General features: G+C 37.6%; 1 protein-coding gene across 1 annotated transcript in view; it reads right to left on the bottom strand.

Annotated features, from left to right (window-relative positions):
- The window catches only part of AFG1L (AFG1 like ATPase), a 62,764-nt gene extending 51,750 nt beyond the window's left edge, over window positions 1–11,014 (bottom strand). The window contains exons 1-3 of the mRNA XM_014312039.2: window positions 10,789–11,014; window positions 9,626–9,732; window positions 6,272–6,495 (exon numbers count right to left, since the gene is read on the bottom strand). Of these exons, the coding sequence (XP_014167514.2) occupies window positions 6,272–6,495; window positions 9,626–9,732; window positions 10,789–10,826 (369 nt within the window). The 5' untranslated portion in view covers window positions 10,827–11,014. The remainder of the gene's footprint in view (window positions 1–6,271; window positions 6,496–9,625; window positions 9,733–10,788) is intronic.
- Window positions 11,015–12,807: the final 1,793 nt, after the last annotated feature.

Genomic DNA, 12,807 nt, shown 5'->3' with positions numbered 1-12,807 from the left:
GTTCCAAGTAAAATTCAAAAAAAACCCAATTTCTAAAAAACTGGAAATCTGACCAAAATTCAATCAAATCCATGAAACTGAATTGACATCCACAAAACACACTGCAGAAGAGTATTTGCTTATTTTAAAGCACTCCACTTTCAGAGTTCTATGGGCTAAGCCAACACAGAAGAAAATTGAAATTGCAACCCTGTGGTCTCATTTGGAGCTGGGTAATTGATAAACAACTTGAATCTAAAGCACTTTTTGAAAATACAGTGCTGTGGTAAAGAAATAGAGGAGTCAGTACAAAACACTAATTAAATATAAAAGAAAATGCATGACCAAAAAGTAGAAGGGTAATATCTCGGGTCTACAGTACCAGCTCACTCAGAAAATATGCAAGCATGGCTCTTACACAAGAGCCCCTTTTAGATTTAATTTAGATCTCTATTAATAGGGTAATCAAAAATTTGTATCATCAATCTCTGGCTGGAAAAAGTTTCAGATGTTTGGAAACTATTTCATTAATTGACAAGGATGCAGCTATTTGCTAGTACTTTGAAAGCATTGTAAGACAATTTAGTTGTTGGATATTTTTCAGCGTGTACTTTTTAAAGAGTTTGTGCTCAATAAAACTACTGATGCTCAAAGTTACAGGAGAAAAGAAGAAACAGACAAAAATCCAAATGAGACATTTGCAAAAGAATTTCTTTGGATTTAGTTTTAGATTACCAACAATCACTTTAACAATATAATAGACTATAATATTCAAATTATTATACAGAAAGGCTGTATTAATGTGATTTGCAGTTTCACAAGAAGCAGCACAAAGCCAGAAAAACAAATCAATGTGTAGAGTACAACTGCACCTGTTTTTGAAAAGGTTATACAACCAGAACAAATAAAAATGCCTACATTCTTATACCAATATTTTCATTATAAAGCTTTTATTAATTACATTTGAGTACTTTAATATTTGTCTTTTTAGGCATATTTATTTCCAGATAACATGTTACACGAAAAGGAACTTTTGTTTTGACTAAAGGAAACAAATATAATGGCTTGGCCTCCATAGAAGTTGGGTTTAAAAATTTAAAATTGTTTCCCTTTGAAGGCAGCAATTTTTGAGCGATATCTACTATCTGCTAAAAAGCATGGATACTGTGGCAGAGCCAAGTATATTTGCTGATCATCTCTAAAAACAAATCAAATGTCAGAAAACCTTTTTTCCTGTTTCAGCAATTAAAGAAGTTTGTAGAAAATATTTCACATATAATTCTAAACATCACACTATTGATAGCTTTAGGATAATGACTTCCTCATTCCTGTCATATATTATATAACCCTAATAATTTGTTTTTATATTATTTGGTTGTTCTGGTTTGTCCTTTTTTCTTAACATACATTTTATTTCAAAAAAGTAAAACTTTATCAGTAGATTTTTTTAACACTGACAACTCACATATCCTACCAGTCTCAAGCTATTTTGCATGACCATAAAATGGATTTTTTTTCTTTTTGTTTTAGTTATTCTAATGCATCTTCTGAAGCCTGGAAGCTGTCTAAGAAAAAGGGAAACCTCCACTAGGATTGTTGATAAAATCCCATCAACATTTGATACAATTTAAATCACAGCAAGCAGCCAGTCAATGGTATGTGGGGGCAAAGAAAGCAGAATACTGATCTTGGTTCTATGCAAACATACATTCTGCAAGAAGGAGGGAGGAGATCTCAGGCAGAAGATCCTCCAGATATCCTAAAATAAGGACATTCTACTTTATTTCAGGCAGGAAAGGGAGAAAAGTAGGAAATCTAGGAAGACAAACTAAATTAATGATTTCTCCTTGCTCATTTCCATATTATCCTGAGGTACATTTGGAGTCTCAGCATAACAATGTTAAATTTGTTGACAATATGTTTTCTTTGACAACAGTGGTAAGATTTAAGTATGTTAAAGTTAATACTTTAGAGGTACTCACTCAAAGATATTAAGTGATACACAAAATTTGAGTTTGAAGGGGAGAATATCTTTAGTAACATGCAATGTCTTCCCACCTTCTCCCCTGCTCAGACACCAGAAGAAAGCAACTCATTTCCTGGCAGTATTTACACCCTGATTGGAAAAACTTGTAAGTGCAAATGCATGTCAATACTAAGATGGTTAATTAAAATATGCAAAATTCAAGATGAGTCTCCCAACAGCAGATATTTTTTTAAATCCTAACAAAACTGTCTCTTTCTCCCACTCTTTCAAGACTCTTTTTGGCTGTTGTTGTAGCTGAAGACATATTCAAGGTCTTGAATGGTGTTTACTATTGTTCATACCTCTTTTCAAAACATGACCTCACTTATAATTGAGCTTATTTCAAGTCATTAGCACAGCAACTCAACAACTCTTAAGATGTCCCAATTGGTATTATTTTGAAAAGCTGGGGATCTGAAATGTCTATGCAAACTCTTACAGCCTTGAACTTCAATTCAGAGGATCTCAAAATATCTCAACATACAAGGCCATGCTTTCACCAAGTTGAAGATCAAAGTCCTTGTTCAAATTTGAGGAGTAATTTTAAAAAACAGAAGCCTACTTGGTTGGCAGCAAGACTAATTGTTTTTTCCCCTGAGATTCATTGTAAGCTGATGTCCCAAAAAACCTACATCATAACAAAATAGAGTTTTATTCCCATGAAGAAAATTGTGTCTGGTGTGTCTGTGTGCCCCAGACTACTCATTTCAAAAAGGCTTGGCCTGTGAGCTAACACAAGTGTTCTGGGTAAAAAAAAACCTGAAAGGTCTCTATTGTATCTGATATAAATATTTGCTCCCTAATCCTACTTTTACCACAGTTTAGTGAATAAAACTATTTAGAGAAAAAGTGAGAAAGAAGAACCAAGCTAAAACCAAAGCAGACCATTCTTGTAAGAAGAATGGTTCAGAAGTGCAAGAAGTTTCTATTTCTGGAATAGTTTCTGTTGTTTTGGAAGAGGCTTCTGCAATTCTATCACAGAAGAAATCAAGCAATAAAATAAGGAATATCAGACTACAGAAGAGGCTGGTAGAGAGAGGTTTCTCTTCCACTGCTCCTTTTTCTTCACCGCAACCTCTCAACTACATTCCCTTCAATAACAGAGCCAGAAAAATGAGCACACTTGAAATGACAAGCACCATTATTTTTTTAAAGCTGCCAGTATATTAATTTCTTCTCAGAACAGGAGATTTCATACCAAAAATGGGCTATTCAAGTTTCTAGAAACCTCCTGAAAAAGCAAGAAGTCAACTTACAAAATACTAAGTCTAACTGATAAAGCATTTTATTTTTTCAAAATATATCCTTAGTTAGTTTAAAATACAACAACTTGTTTAATTTACATCTACTAAAACTCATTAAAGACAAAACAGAAAGGAAATCCAATGGTTTTACTACAAAAATGTGACAGTATTCAAAGTTACAAAGTACCTGGCCTCCATGAGAGGAGACTGCCAACAAGCTATTCACAAATACAGGATTTACCTGCATCATTAGTATTTCCCGGAGAAGCCTTCTACTGGTCAGAATGAATTCCACCCATAAACCTACACAAATCCTATTCAACCAGGCCAACTCCAGGCAGCAGTACACAGCACCAGCTCTTCTTGGCATGAAAAACCTTAGCTCTATCTGAACCAAGTCTGCAGCAGCATCACTGCACTGAAAGTCCATAACAAAATACCAAGTATACTGCTTACTTAGGAAACCCCTCAACAGATACAAACATATGATAAGCATATGATTTTGCAACTACCTAGTCACATTTGTGACTTATTCTGGGGAAACCTTCATCAAGATGTTGATTACAACTTTGCTGAAGCAAAACCTGGCCTGCACTAGAATTTAAACTATCATCTGGTTGGCTTCATTTTATCTCATAAGGAGCTCTGTTTGAACTGGCAAATTGCTTCCTCAAATATAGCAGAAGAGGAACAAAGCTGTTGTGACTTCTTCTCCCTGAATCATGATTTCATTTAATTATATAAGCTAGCAGACTTTGACAGGTTTATGCAGAAGTCACTGCTCTCCTTTTCTGAGGTTTTGACGTCTGGCATGGCACTATAGTGCTCAACCTGTTACCAATCTTAAGATTTCCATAGAAATATCAAACTCCAGAAAAAAACCCTCAAACTGCAGTAACACTTACCCCTGTAGCAAGTAGTTCTTCAGCTGCTTCTCACTGACTCATTAGTTCATCAGTGAGCCATGCAACAATTTTCAAAAGTTGGTTTAAAATTAAAGCAATGTTAAATGCAGAAGTGGAATGCTTTAAAGAAATAGGTGAAAAACACATTCTCAAGTAAAAAATGGCATTTAAGTAAGAAAGTGTCAGTCTGGCTTTACTGCAATTAGCGCTGTTACCTAGGGACATAGCAGCATCATATTTCCTAAACAGAGTAAGGTTGGTATCTGTTCTCTGCAATACAAGCTTCCTTCCCTATTCACACTTCCCAATCAAGGAATCAGTGAATAACACAACCCACATAATGCTTGATCTACAAAGCCATGACACCTGCTCTAACAACTAACAATGACTTGGGGCACTCCAGTTAACACAAGTCAGCTCTCAAAATTATTCTCCAGGGCAGCGCTTTTAGAACTTAATATCCAAATGTCCACAACTTCTTGCCAGAAAAGATCAAAATATTCTAGCCTACTGATCCTCAGGTCTGGCAGTAAAGGCAATGCCTTCATCATAACATTTTTTTCTCAGGCTTTGGCTCCCCTTACCTCGTGCTACATCATTTAGTCTTGCCCTGCAATCTGCAAACATGACAGTATTTGTGCCAGGTAAGAGAACAACCTGGTATGGTTAGGTAACAAGTTTAGAGTAGCATATTTAAATTTATGCTCATGAGATGAGGAGTGTGGTGCAATAAACGCTTAAAAAGGCTGACATGGAGATTTCTTAGCAAGGACTGCAAAAGACATTTATTGACCATAAATGTTAAAGCTACTTCTGATGAGAAAAAAAAACCCTTAAGTGATGCAAGAAAAGAGTGAAATCAAAAGAAAAACTCAGAGTCCAGCTGGGGAAAATGCTGACAGACTCCCTCCTTCCAGGGACAAGGAGATCTCTCCAGGCTGGGAAAGTGCAGGTGAGACAGCAACGTATATTTTGTCATGCTTTTTCCCCAGCACTATACTTTTATCATCAGACTCAGTCAAACACCCCACTCTTGTTGTTTCATCCTACCACAGCTTACAACTGTGCTGACTAAAATATGTCAATCAGGTGCAAATGAAGCACATTCACTGGGCATTTGTGCACATCTATGCCCAATATTTAGCAATGGATTAAATGTCTTATCTGCTTTGCTGGGTGCCACATTTGGTTTTCTGGGATATAAACTCAGATCTACAAAACAAGAGGCAAGGAAAGCTGAAGAGGGAATTCCCACATCAGTTCTAGTTGCTTCCCATGAGAACGTGCCATAGCAGTGCTATCAGTATTTGCAGGTGCAAGGCCACCAGAGCAGCAATCTGAGAATAATAGCATGACAAGAAGAGACGTGGAAAATACTATCAAAGAGAGTCTAGAAAACACTGTGTCAAGAGCTTCAGGGAAAAGTTAGAGAGATGCAACAGCTGGCTAACAGCACTGTAATTGTTAAGCCAATGTGCAACAGGGATATGTTTAAACTTTTGTAAATCCTTTGAAAAGAACTGTGATGCCCCCAAAAACACAAGAAGGGTGCAGATTATACCAAGGCCTTCTTTCCTTACCTCACCTGGAAACTAGTGACATGGAGAAGAATTGTTTTTAAAAGTCACGTCTGATACATATTATAATGTGGAATTATTTGTGGAATATCTGTTAGAACACAAAACATCAGTGTTCAGTTTATCTAATCCAAACACACAAGTATAATACCAGTGCTTGTGAATTAAAACCTGGTTTAAGCCCCTCTCTCCTAGAGCCAAATGATGTTTTTGGAAAAGTAGGCAGTGGACATAGCTAAAACCACATTAGATTTTCTTACAGAATTATTTCTGTACTTCTTTGTGGGTTCTGACTCATATTTTAAAAAATAAAAAAAAATCTCTATTTACTCTGTCATATTTGGCTACCTCTAGAGTGCCACTGGATTTTACAAACCAAAAAAGAAAGAAGACATATTGAAACATGAAGAATCATCTATCTGGAAAGATGTATTTGCAAAAATAAGATTTGTGCTCTTGACAGAAATTTATGCATTTTAAGCACATTCTTAGGAGGAAAAATATAAATGCAAAAAATATTTTTATCATTATAAACCTCACCCGTGAAAGAACACTTTTCGAATCAATGCTGTAGCCTTTAAGGCTCTCATGCAATTTCTGCAGGTGCTGCACAACTCTCCTTTGTTGCTCATCATTCTTCAGCTCTTGATGCTTAATCAAAAAGTCATAATGTTCTAAAGGTCCATTGCAAACCTGTAAGGCTCTGGCATGAGCATCTGTAGGAGTAGCAGGGCCTGTCTTCTCATCTGCCTGAGCTGTGTAGGCTGTAAAAATAAAAGTAGCCAATTAATAGAGAAGATCTTAAAAGCATCTCCTTATAAACAACACACATTCCTAACAGTTTACACACAGACATATATACACAACTTACCTATAAAACCACTGGTTACACCTTCATTTTTCATTAATTCGATTCCTAACTTTTTACTAACTCTAGTAGTATATTTTAACATTCTTTTATTTTATTAACAAGCACACATTCTAAGAAGTCCAGCTACAGTTAGTAAGATTTGGCTGAGCTGTTGCAAGGGAAGTTTTGACCCTTTTTTTTTTCCAAATTGGGGTAAAACAATTTAAATTTCCAAAGTGCATTTCTCTAAATAGGTAATCCTTTAGGTAAAACTTCAGAAAATATTTAAAAGTCAACAAACAAGAGACCAAACCAGGAGTTCCGTAAGGAATTTGAAACAACTTGTCAAATGCCACTCTAGGCAAGGCAGCAGCTGTGAAGCCCTGCAATGCCACTGCCTGACCTGCTGGCATTATCTTCTGCCTAGAAGGGACAGGGACAAGCCCAGAAAGGAAAAGTGTCAGAAACAAGACATTAAAAAAAAAGAAGTCGTCAGAATTGCTAGACCTAAAACAAGACGAACTAAGGAAAGAAACAATGCATAAGATTACAAAGGCTTGCCAAATCATTAATATCAGAAACAATAGCATACATTGGAAAGTTATTAAATATCTTCTTTGCTTCCAATGTAATTTAACAGGTTAAGTATAATAAAGAAAAATATGATTTCTTAATGGGTAAAGGAATATCATGTTAATTGCAGTAACACTTTTGTCCCATAGCATTGCCATCTATAAAGTAGGAAAGAAAGTTCCAAGTGAAAGTACTTTTAAGCAGGTACAAAACAGCTGGAAAAAGGATATGTAATAAATAACTACTACACCTAAACCAGGTGTATATCTGCAGTAGAGTTTCATAGAGGGCTCAGGATCTCATCTTGGTGCAGCCCTGAATTTCCATCCATGCCATTTACAGAAAAATAGACAGACTGGGAACACAAATAACAGAAAATCAGGAGAGGGCTGCAGACACTCTGGAAGGCAAGTAAATTCTGACCAACTAGACAAATAATCTAATAAAATTAGGATGTAATTCAACAGGGACAAAGCATGTTATTTAGAGGAAATAACTAACTCAGGAGATGGGGAATGACCAGCTAAAGAGTACCTCTGCAAAAAAGGATCCAACAGCTACACCAGATCACAAAATGCCAGTGAGACAATACCATAACACTATTAGAGGAAAAAATAAACTAAAATAAAATAAACACAACTCCTCCAATATAGATACACACAGAGAAAAAAAACACCTGTTATATTTGATGCTGGTATAGTCTGCCCTGGAAGAAACTTTTCAATTTTCACATCATATGTTACAACAAGTATGAATCAAATGACAGAGTAAATAGAGATTTTTTTTTTTATTTTTTTAAATATGAGTCAGAACCCACAAAGATGCCATAAAAGGCATAAAAAGAGTTTTAAACAGCTATAAGAAAGATAGAATATTAGAAAACAAGAAAACTGAACTAGTAGATCACATTATGTTAACTTATTGCAAGTAACAATTTCTCCTAAAAAGACAGTTACTGTTTATATCTGCAGCCAATAATTGAACCAAATTCTCTTGTTCCTGGGGAACTGAGTTGCTGCTTTGAATTACGAGTAATTAGCTCATTCCTATCCAAAGAGATCACGTAAAGAAAGTTGAGTTCAAAGTTTGTTATTGCAAAAGTGTGAGTAAAACCTGTAGAGAAGAAAAACATATAGCTGTCTCCAAATACATACAGTGTACTAAGAAGATGAAAGGATATTCACATAAGGTATTTATACAGATAACTTAATAAGTGTAATTAAGGTAGTGAAATAGATTAATAGTCTAGAAGCTGTAAAACTCCCAACTATTTGGGGTGAATTTTAAAAATAAGTTTGACGAAAATCTGTCAGGAACAGGTCAGCTAATCCTGACCTGCCTCTGAAGGGAAGGGGCAAAGGAAAGATCACACATTACAGAATAGCTTGGGTTGGAAGGGAGCTGAAGTACCACCTAGATCCAACACTCCTGCCATGGGTAGGGACACCTTCCACCAGACCAGGTTGCTCAGATGATCTCTCAAAACTTTTTCATCTTGTTTTCTACTATTCCACTCCCAAAAAACAGTCTACCTCAGTCCCATGATCCATACCTCTGAACTATCTGTGCCTTTGCAATACGTACGTGATGGCCTTGAGAGCTCCAGTGTGCCCTTATATCTATAAATTCTTAAGTTCTTACTGCTTACCACAGGATCAAAGAAAAAAAAAAAAAGCTGATTTAGGGGTAAGAAAGGGTTTGTGGCTCATGACCTTCCTGGCCATGGACAAAGCACATCAGCAGCAGGACTGCTCAGAAGCATGGGGTTTGTCTCAGATTACATGTTCTCACAGCTAACCATCCTGGGAGTGGGAGAAAGTACTCTGTTGTTAGCATGTGACAGAGGTGGAGACTGTGCCCAAACAGCCATAGAGGGTGTCCTGACACAAATCACTCACTGCTCTCCTAATATAATATTGAACACTGGGATTAAATATCATGGGAGTGCACTACAGTACACTACCAGGAGACACCCAGTAACTGATTAAGTGATAAACTCACACCTGTAGCTGCAAAAGAAGGGCAGATGCTACTGAAGAGCATGTGGGGTTTTAGAGATAAGAGATAAGTCAACAGAAGGTACAAGTGATACAATATCCTAAGAGAGAAAAAAATGTGCACCTTCCATTCGAACCTGCATTTTGTGGAACAGATTGTAAAATCTATCACTCAATTATAGGAATCACCTATGATTCAGTGTACTAACTGTAGTCCTACAGCCCTCTTCACACTGCAAAATAGAGGTTTTCATTTATTCCTTAATGTTTCATTATCTAATCTTTGTATTACAGAAACTGCAACTCATTTATTATTTTCCCTTCTGAAGTCTTCAAGCGCCACACTCAGAAAAAGCATCCTCCACACCTATGCAGTGTTCTGGATACAACTACAGAAAACCACAACATCAATTCACTGTTCACACAGATTTACACAGAACAGTGTAAAATTAGACATGGTTATCCATAACCTACCTTTCCCACCTTCAGGGTGCGGGACAGTGCTGGATATCACCACATTTAACCTGATGCTCCCTGCTTCTTTAGATTTGACACCAAGCTGCAACTTTTTTCCTAAATTCCTGTTCCCAAAACATACATATATCAGTATAATCTCACTTTATTTCATACCATATAATTAGGTCTTTGCATGTGCCTTTCTGCTTGCACATACAAGGATCACAGACACAGCTCCAGTGAAGACCTACCATGACACACCCAAAAAAGAAAGAAACCGGAGGGGAAAATCTCACCAAGGCAAATAAAACTTATTTTTAAAATGCCAATCTGGAATTACAAGAAAATTTCTTTCAAGTCGGAGACTTAAGACATATTTGGTAAACGGACATTAATTTACCACTGCATAGATAATTAATGCCTACATGAAATTATAAAAAATGTTCTTAACTCCAGGAACTTTCTGCTCTGGAAAAAAGCAGCATATTGGAAAACTGATCAGTGTGTTGTTGAGTTTTTCTACTGCTACTTAGAAGTGATATCTGAGATTACACAGAAAAAGGGATGTGAGTTTCAATGAACAGCTTATGAAAGTAGCAGTCACTTCTGAGGCAGGCACTAGAGTTATTTATGCAAAAAGACAAACTGAAATGGAAGTTGAGTTGTGGCATACCAAAACTGATCCTGACAGCAGCCAAGAGGTTGAGAGCACAGAAGGGTAACCAAGCTACAAGGTAGAGAATTAACACTTCCCCCTTCCTTCTTTGCTGTTAATTACTGTTTGTCTTAAAAATAGAGAACATTTCCAACTGCAAAGAAATGCAGAACTGCAAACAGTTGTGAGAACTGCATCTAAACCAAACTCATGTAGATGACAAATGCAAAAACATTCAGTACCCCAAAATCACCCAAGTGCCACCTTTGCTGACAGTCATGATCAAGAAGCTGGAATAGCTTCTACTAAATCAGTGTTAATGCATCGTACAAGGATCACATCTGCTTCATTACTGCTCTGCCAGCACAATCTGCCTTGAGAGCTTTTCACAAACCCTGGGATTTGGGTGGAGAGAGGGGGAAAAAAGTCATAGAAACCAACTTTTAAAAACTGTCATGCTTTCAATAATCCAAGCTGAAGTTCAGAATATCAGTTTGGGTCACAATGAAGCCAAACTGCTTCAAACCTTGAAGCTCTTAGTGTAAAGCTGTTAAAACTGCCCATGAAACACAACTGCCGCAACAGAAAAAGAGGACTTGGGAGTCAGAGGGAACTTTCATCAACGGGCAGATGGTGGTATCAAAGACCTAAACTCAAGATTAAGCCAGTAATAGAACTGCTGCAAAATGTTTCCTTCTTAGATGACACCACAGTGACGAGGAAGGGCAATGGTACAGTCTTGCAGCTCCAAAGGTTATTTTCCTGTGTGAAAATAGGAGCAAAGATAGCAAAATATCAGAAAGAATTTATTTTCATATTAGTATCTGTAAGCAATAATCATGTTCTCTTGTCTCATTTTTTGTTAAATATATATGCAAGTTTTGCAGAATCAGTCTCAAATAGGTAAATTGCCCCATGATGTACAAGGATTTGGATAAATTATGTGTTAAAGTTAAGCACATGAATAAACCTACAGAAGAACAAAGACTTGTCATGTAAGCTTCTTGGGAAAGAGATCATGTGCTAGGTATAAAGCTAAAAATACATTTATAGTCCTATAATACACAAATGCTCCTTTCAAAATATTGCACTATGATTAATGACAAGAATGTAAGAGGAGGTGATCTGAAAAAATTATTTACTTTCCAGTGCTTAATAGAAAGCTTAAAAAATCAAAATCCAACCAACCATATTGGGGGGGAGGCATACACACTAAGTTATCTGCATAAATTGAAGATGTTAGGCCAATATCATGTAAAACTCATAAAAACCCCCCATATGCTGAAATTAGTGGTTCAAACCAGAAGAAGCAGTTTGCAACTAAGATGTAAGGACAAGGATTTGCATTTTTGTCTCATTATATGGCCTCAGATGAATCTCTGAAGGCCATTCATTCAGGCGGCATATGACACAGTATTTAATCTTCTAGAGAAACATGAGTTCGAACTAGAATTCTACTTTTTGCATAAGTGCCTGATACATTATTCTGCTAGATTACTTGTATTTTTTCCATGCACACCTCATTTCACAACCTGACCTATAGATGAAAGTAGGGAGAGACAAGAGAACCATACCAGTGAAACTGTGACTTTACAGATAATACTTGTCATGTCTTTACTTAATTAAGGAAAAGGTACACAACTGTGGAAAGCAAATCACAAAAACAAAGAAAAGACTATAAACCAGTGATCATAAAACCAAGATTATAAATCAATTCCATGATGGCAGCCCATCCCTGTAGTCTGTTGTCCTCAAACAACATATGCAAGGACTACCTTTTCTTTGACACAGAAGCTGACTGAAGCCTCTAAATTTGCTCAGACAACTTCTTCTGAATGCTAGTATGTTGGTTATAAAAAACAACCTACATACAGTCCAAGTGTCAGACCAATATAAAATAAAAGACATGCAACAACAGTACTACCTGCAGTGCTTGTCTGTTTTTCTTAGGATGTATAAATATTTTACAACCACAACATAATGTGTGGATGCAGACATTTATCAATCCTGGGACCCACCAGTCACCAGCAGAATTCTCACACCTTGACCAGACTGGCAGAGGACGAAGAGCTCTCACTGAAGAAAAAAGATCCCTGCTCCTAACCTAAGCCTCAAGTTAACAAAACTCTTTAAATTTTTATACTGAAGAGGCTTTCAAAGCAAGGCTGTGAGGGCGCAGCTGTCGTTCGTTATACCCCGGCGGGTCCTTGAGGGAGAACAGTCCTCGAGACACGCCAAGGCCCGGCCCAAGCGCTGCCAGCCAGCGGCGCACTCGCCGAGCCCCGGTGCAGCCGCAAGGCTTTAACGGGGCAGCACACCGAGGCCCTATTTCCCATGGAGAAAGCGGCATCACCAGCTCGGGAAGCCACGGGCCTCCTTCGCGGGTCACCCGGTGACCGGGGCCGACTCCCGGCGCCACCCCGGCAGTCAGGTCCCCTGCGGGGCTGTGTCGCGGACAAGCCCAGGAGGGGAATGCGAGGACAGCGGCAGGTCACGGCAGAGCGGCGAGGCCCGTGCCTGTCCCGGCGGTTGCCGCGTGCCCTGC

The sequence above is a fragment of the Geospiza fortis genome, unplaced genomic scaffold (genome assembly GCF_000277835.1).
Source record: "Geospiza fortis unplaced genomic scaffold, GeoFor_1.0 scaffold98, whole genome shotgun sequence".
Lineage (NCBI taxonomy): Eukaryota > Metazoa > Chordata > Aves > Passeriformes > Thraupidae > Geospiza > Geospiza fortis.
Note: the sequence above shows the minus strand (reverse complement) of the source record. Positions and strands in the feature narration are given on the sequence as shown.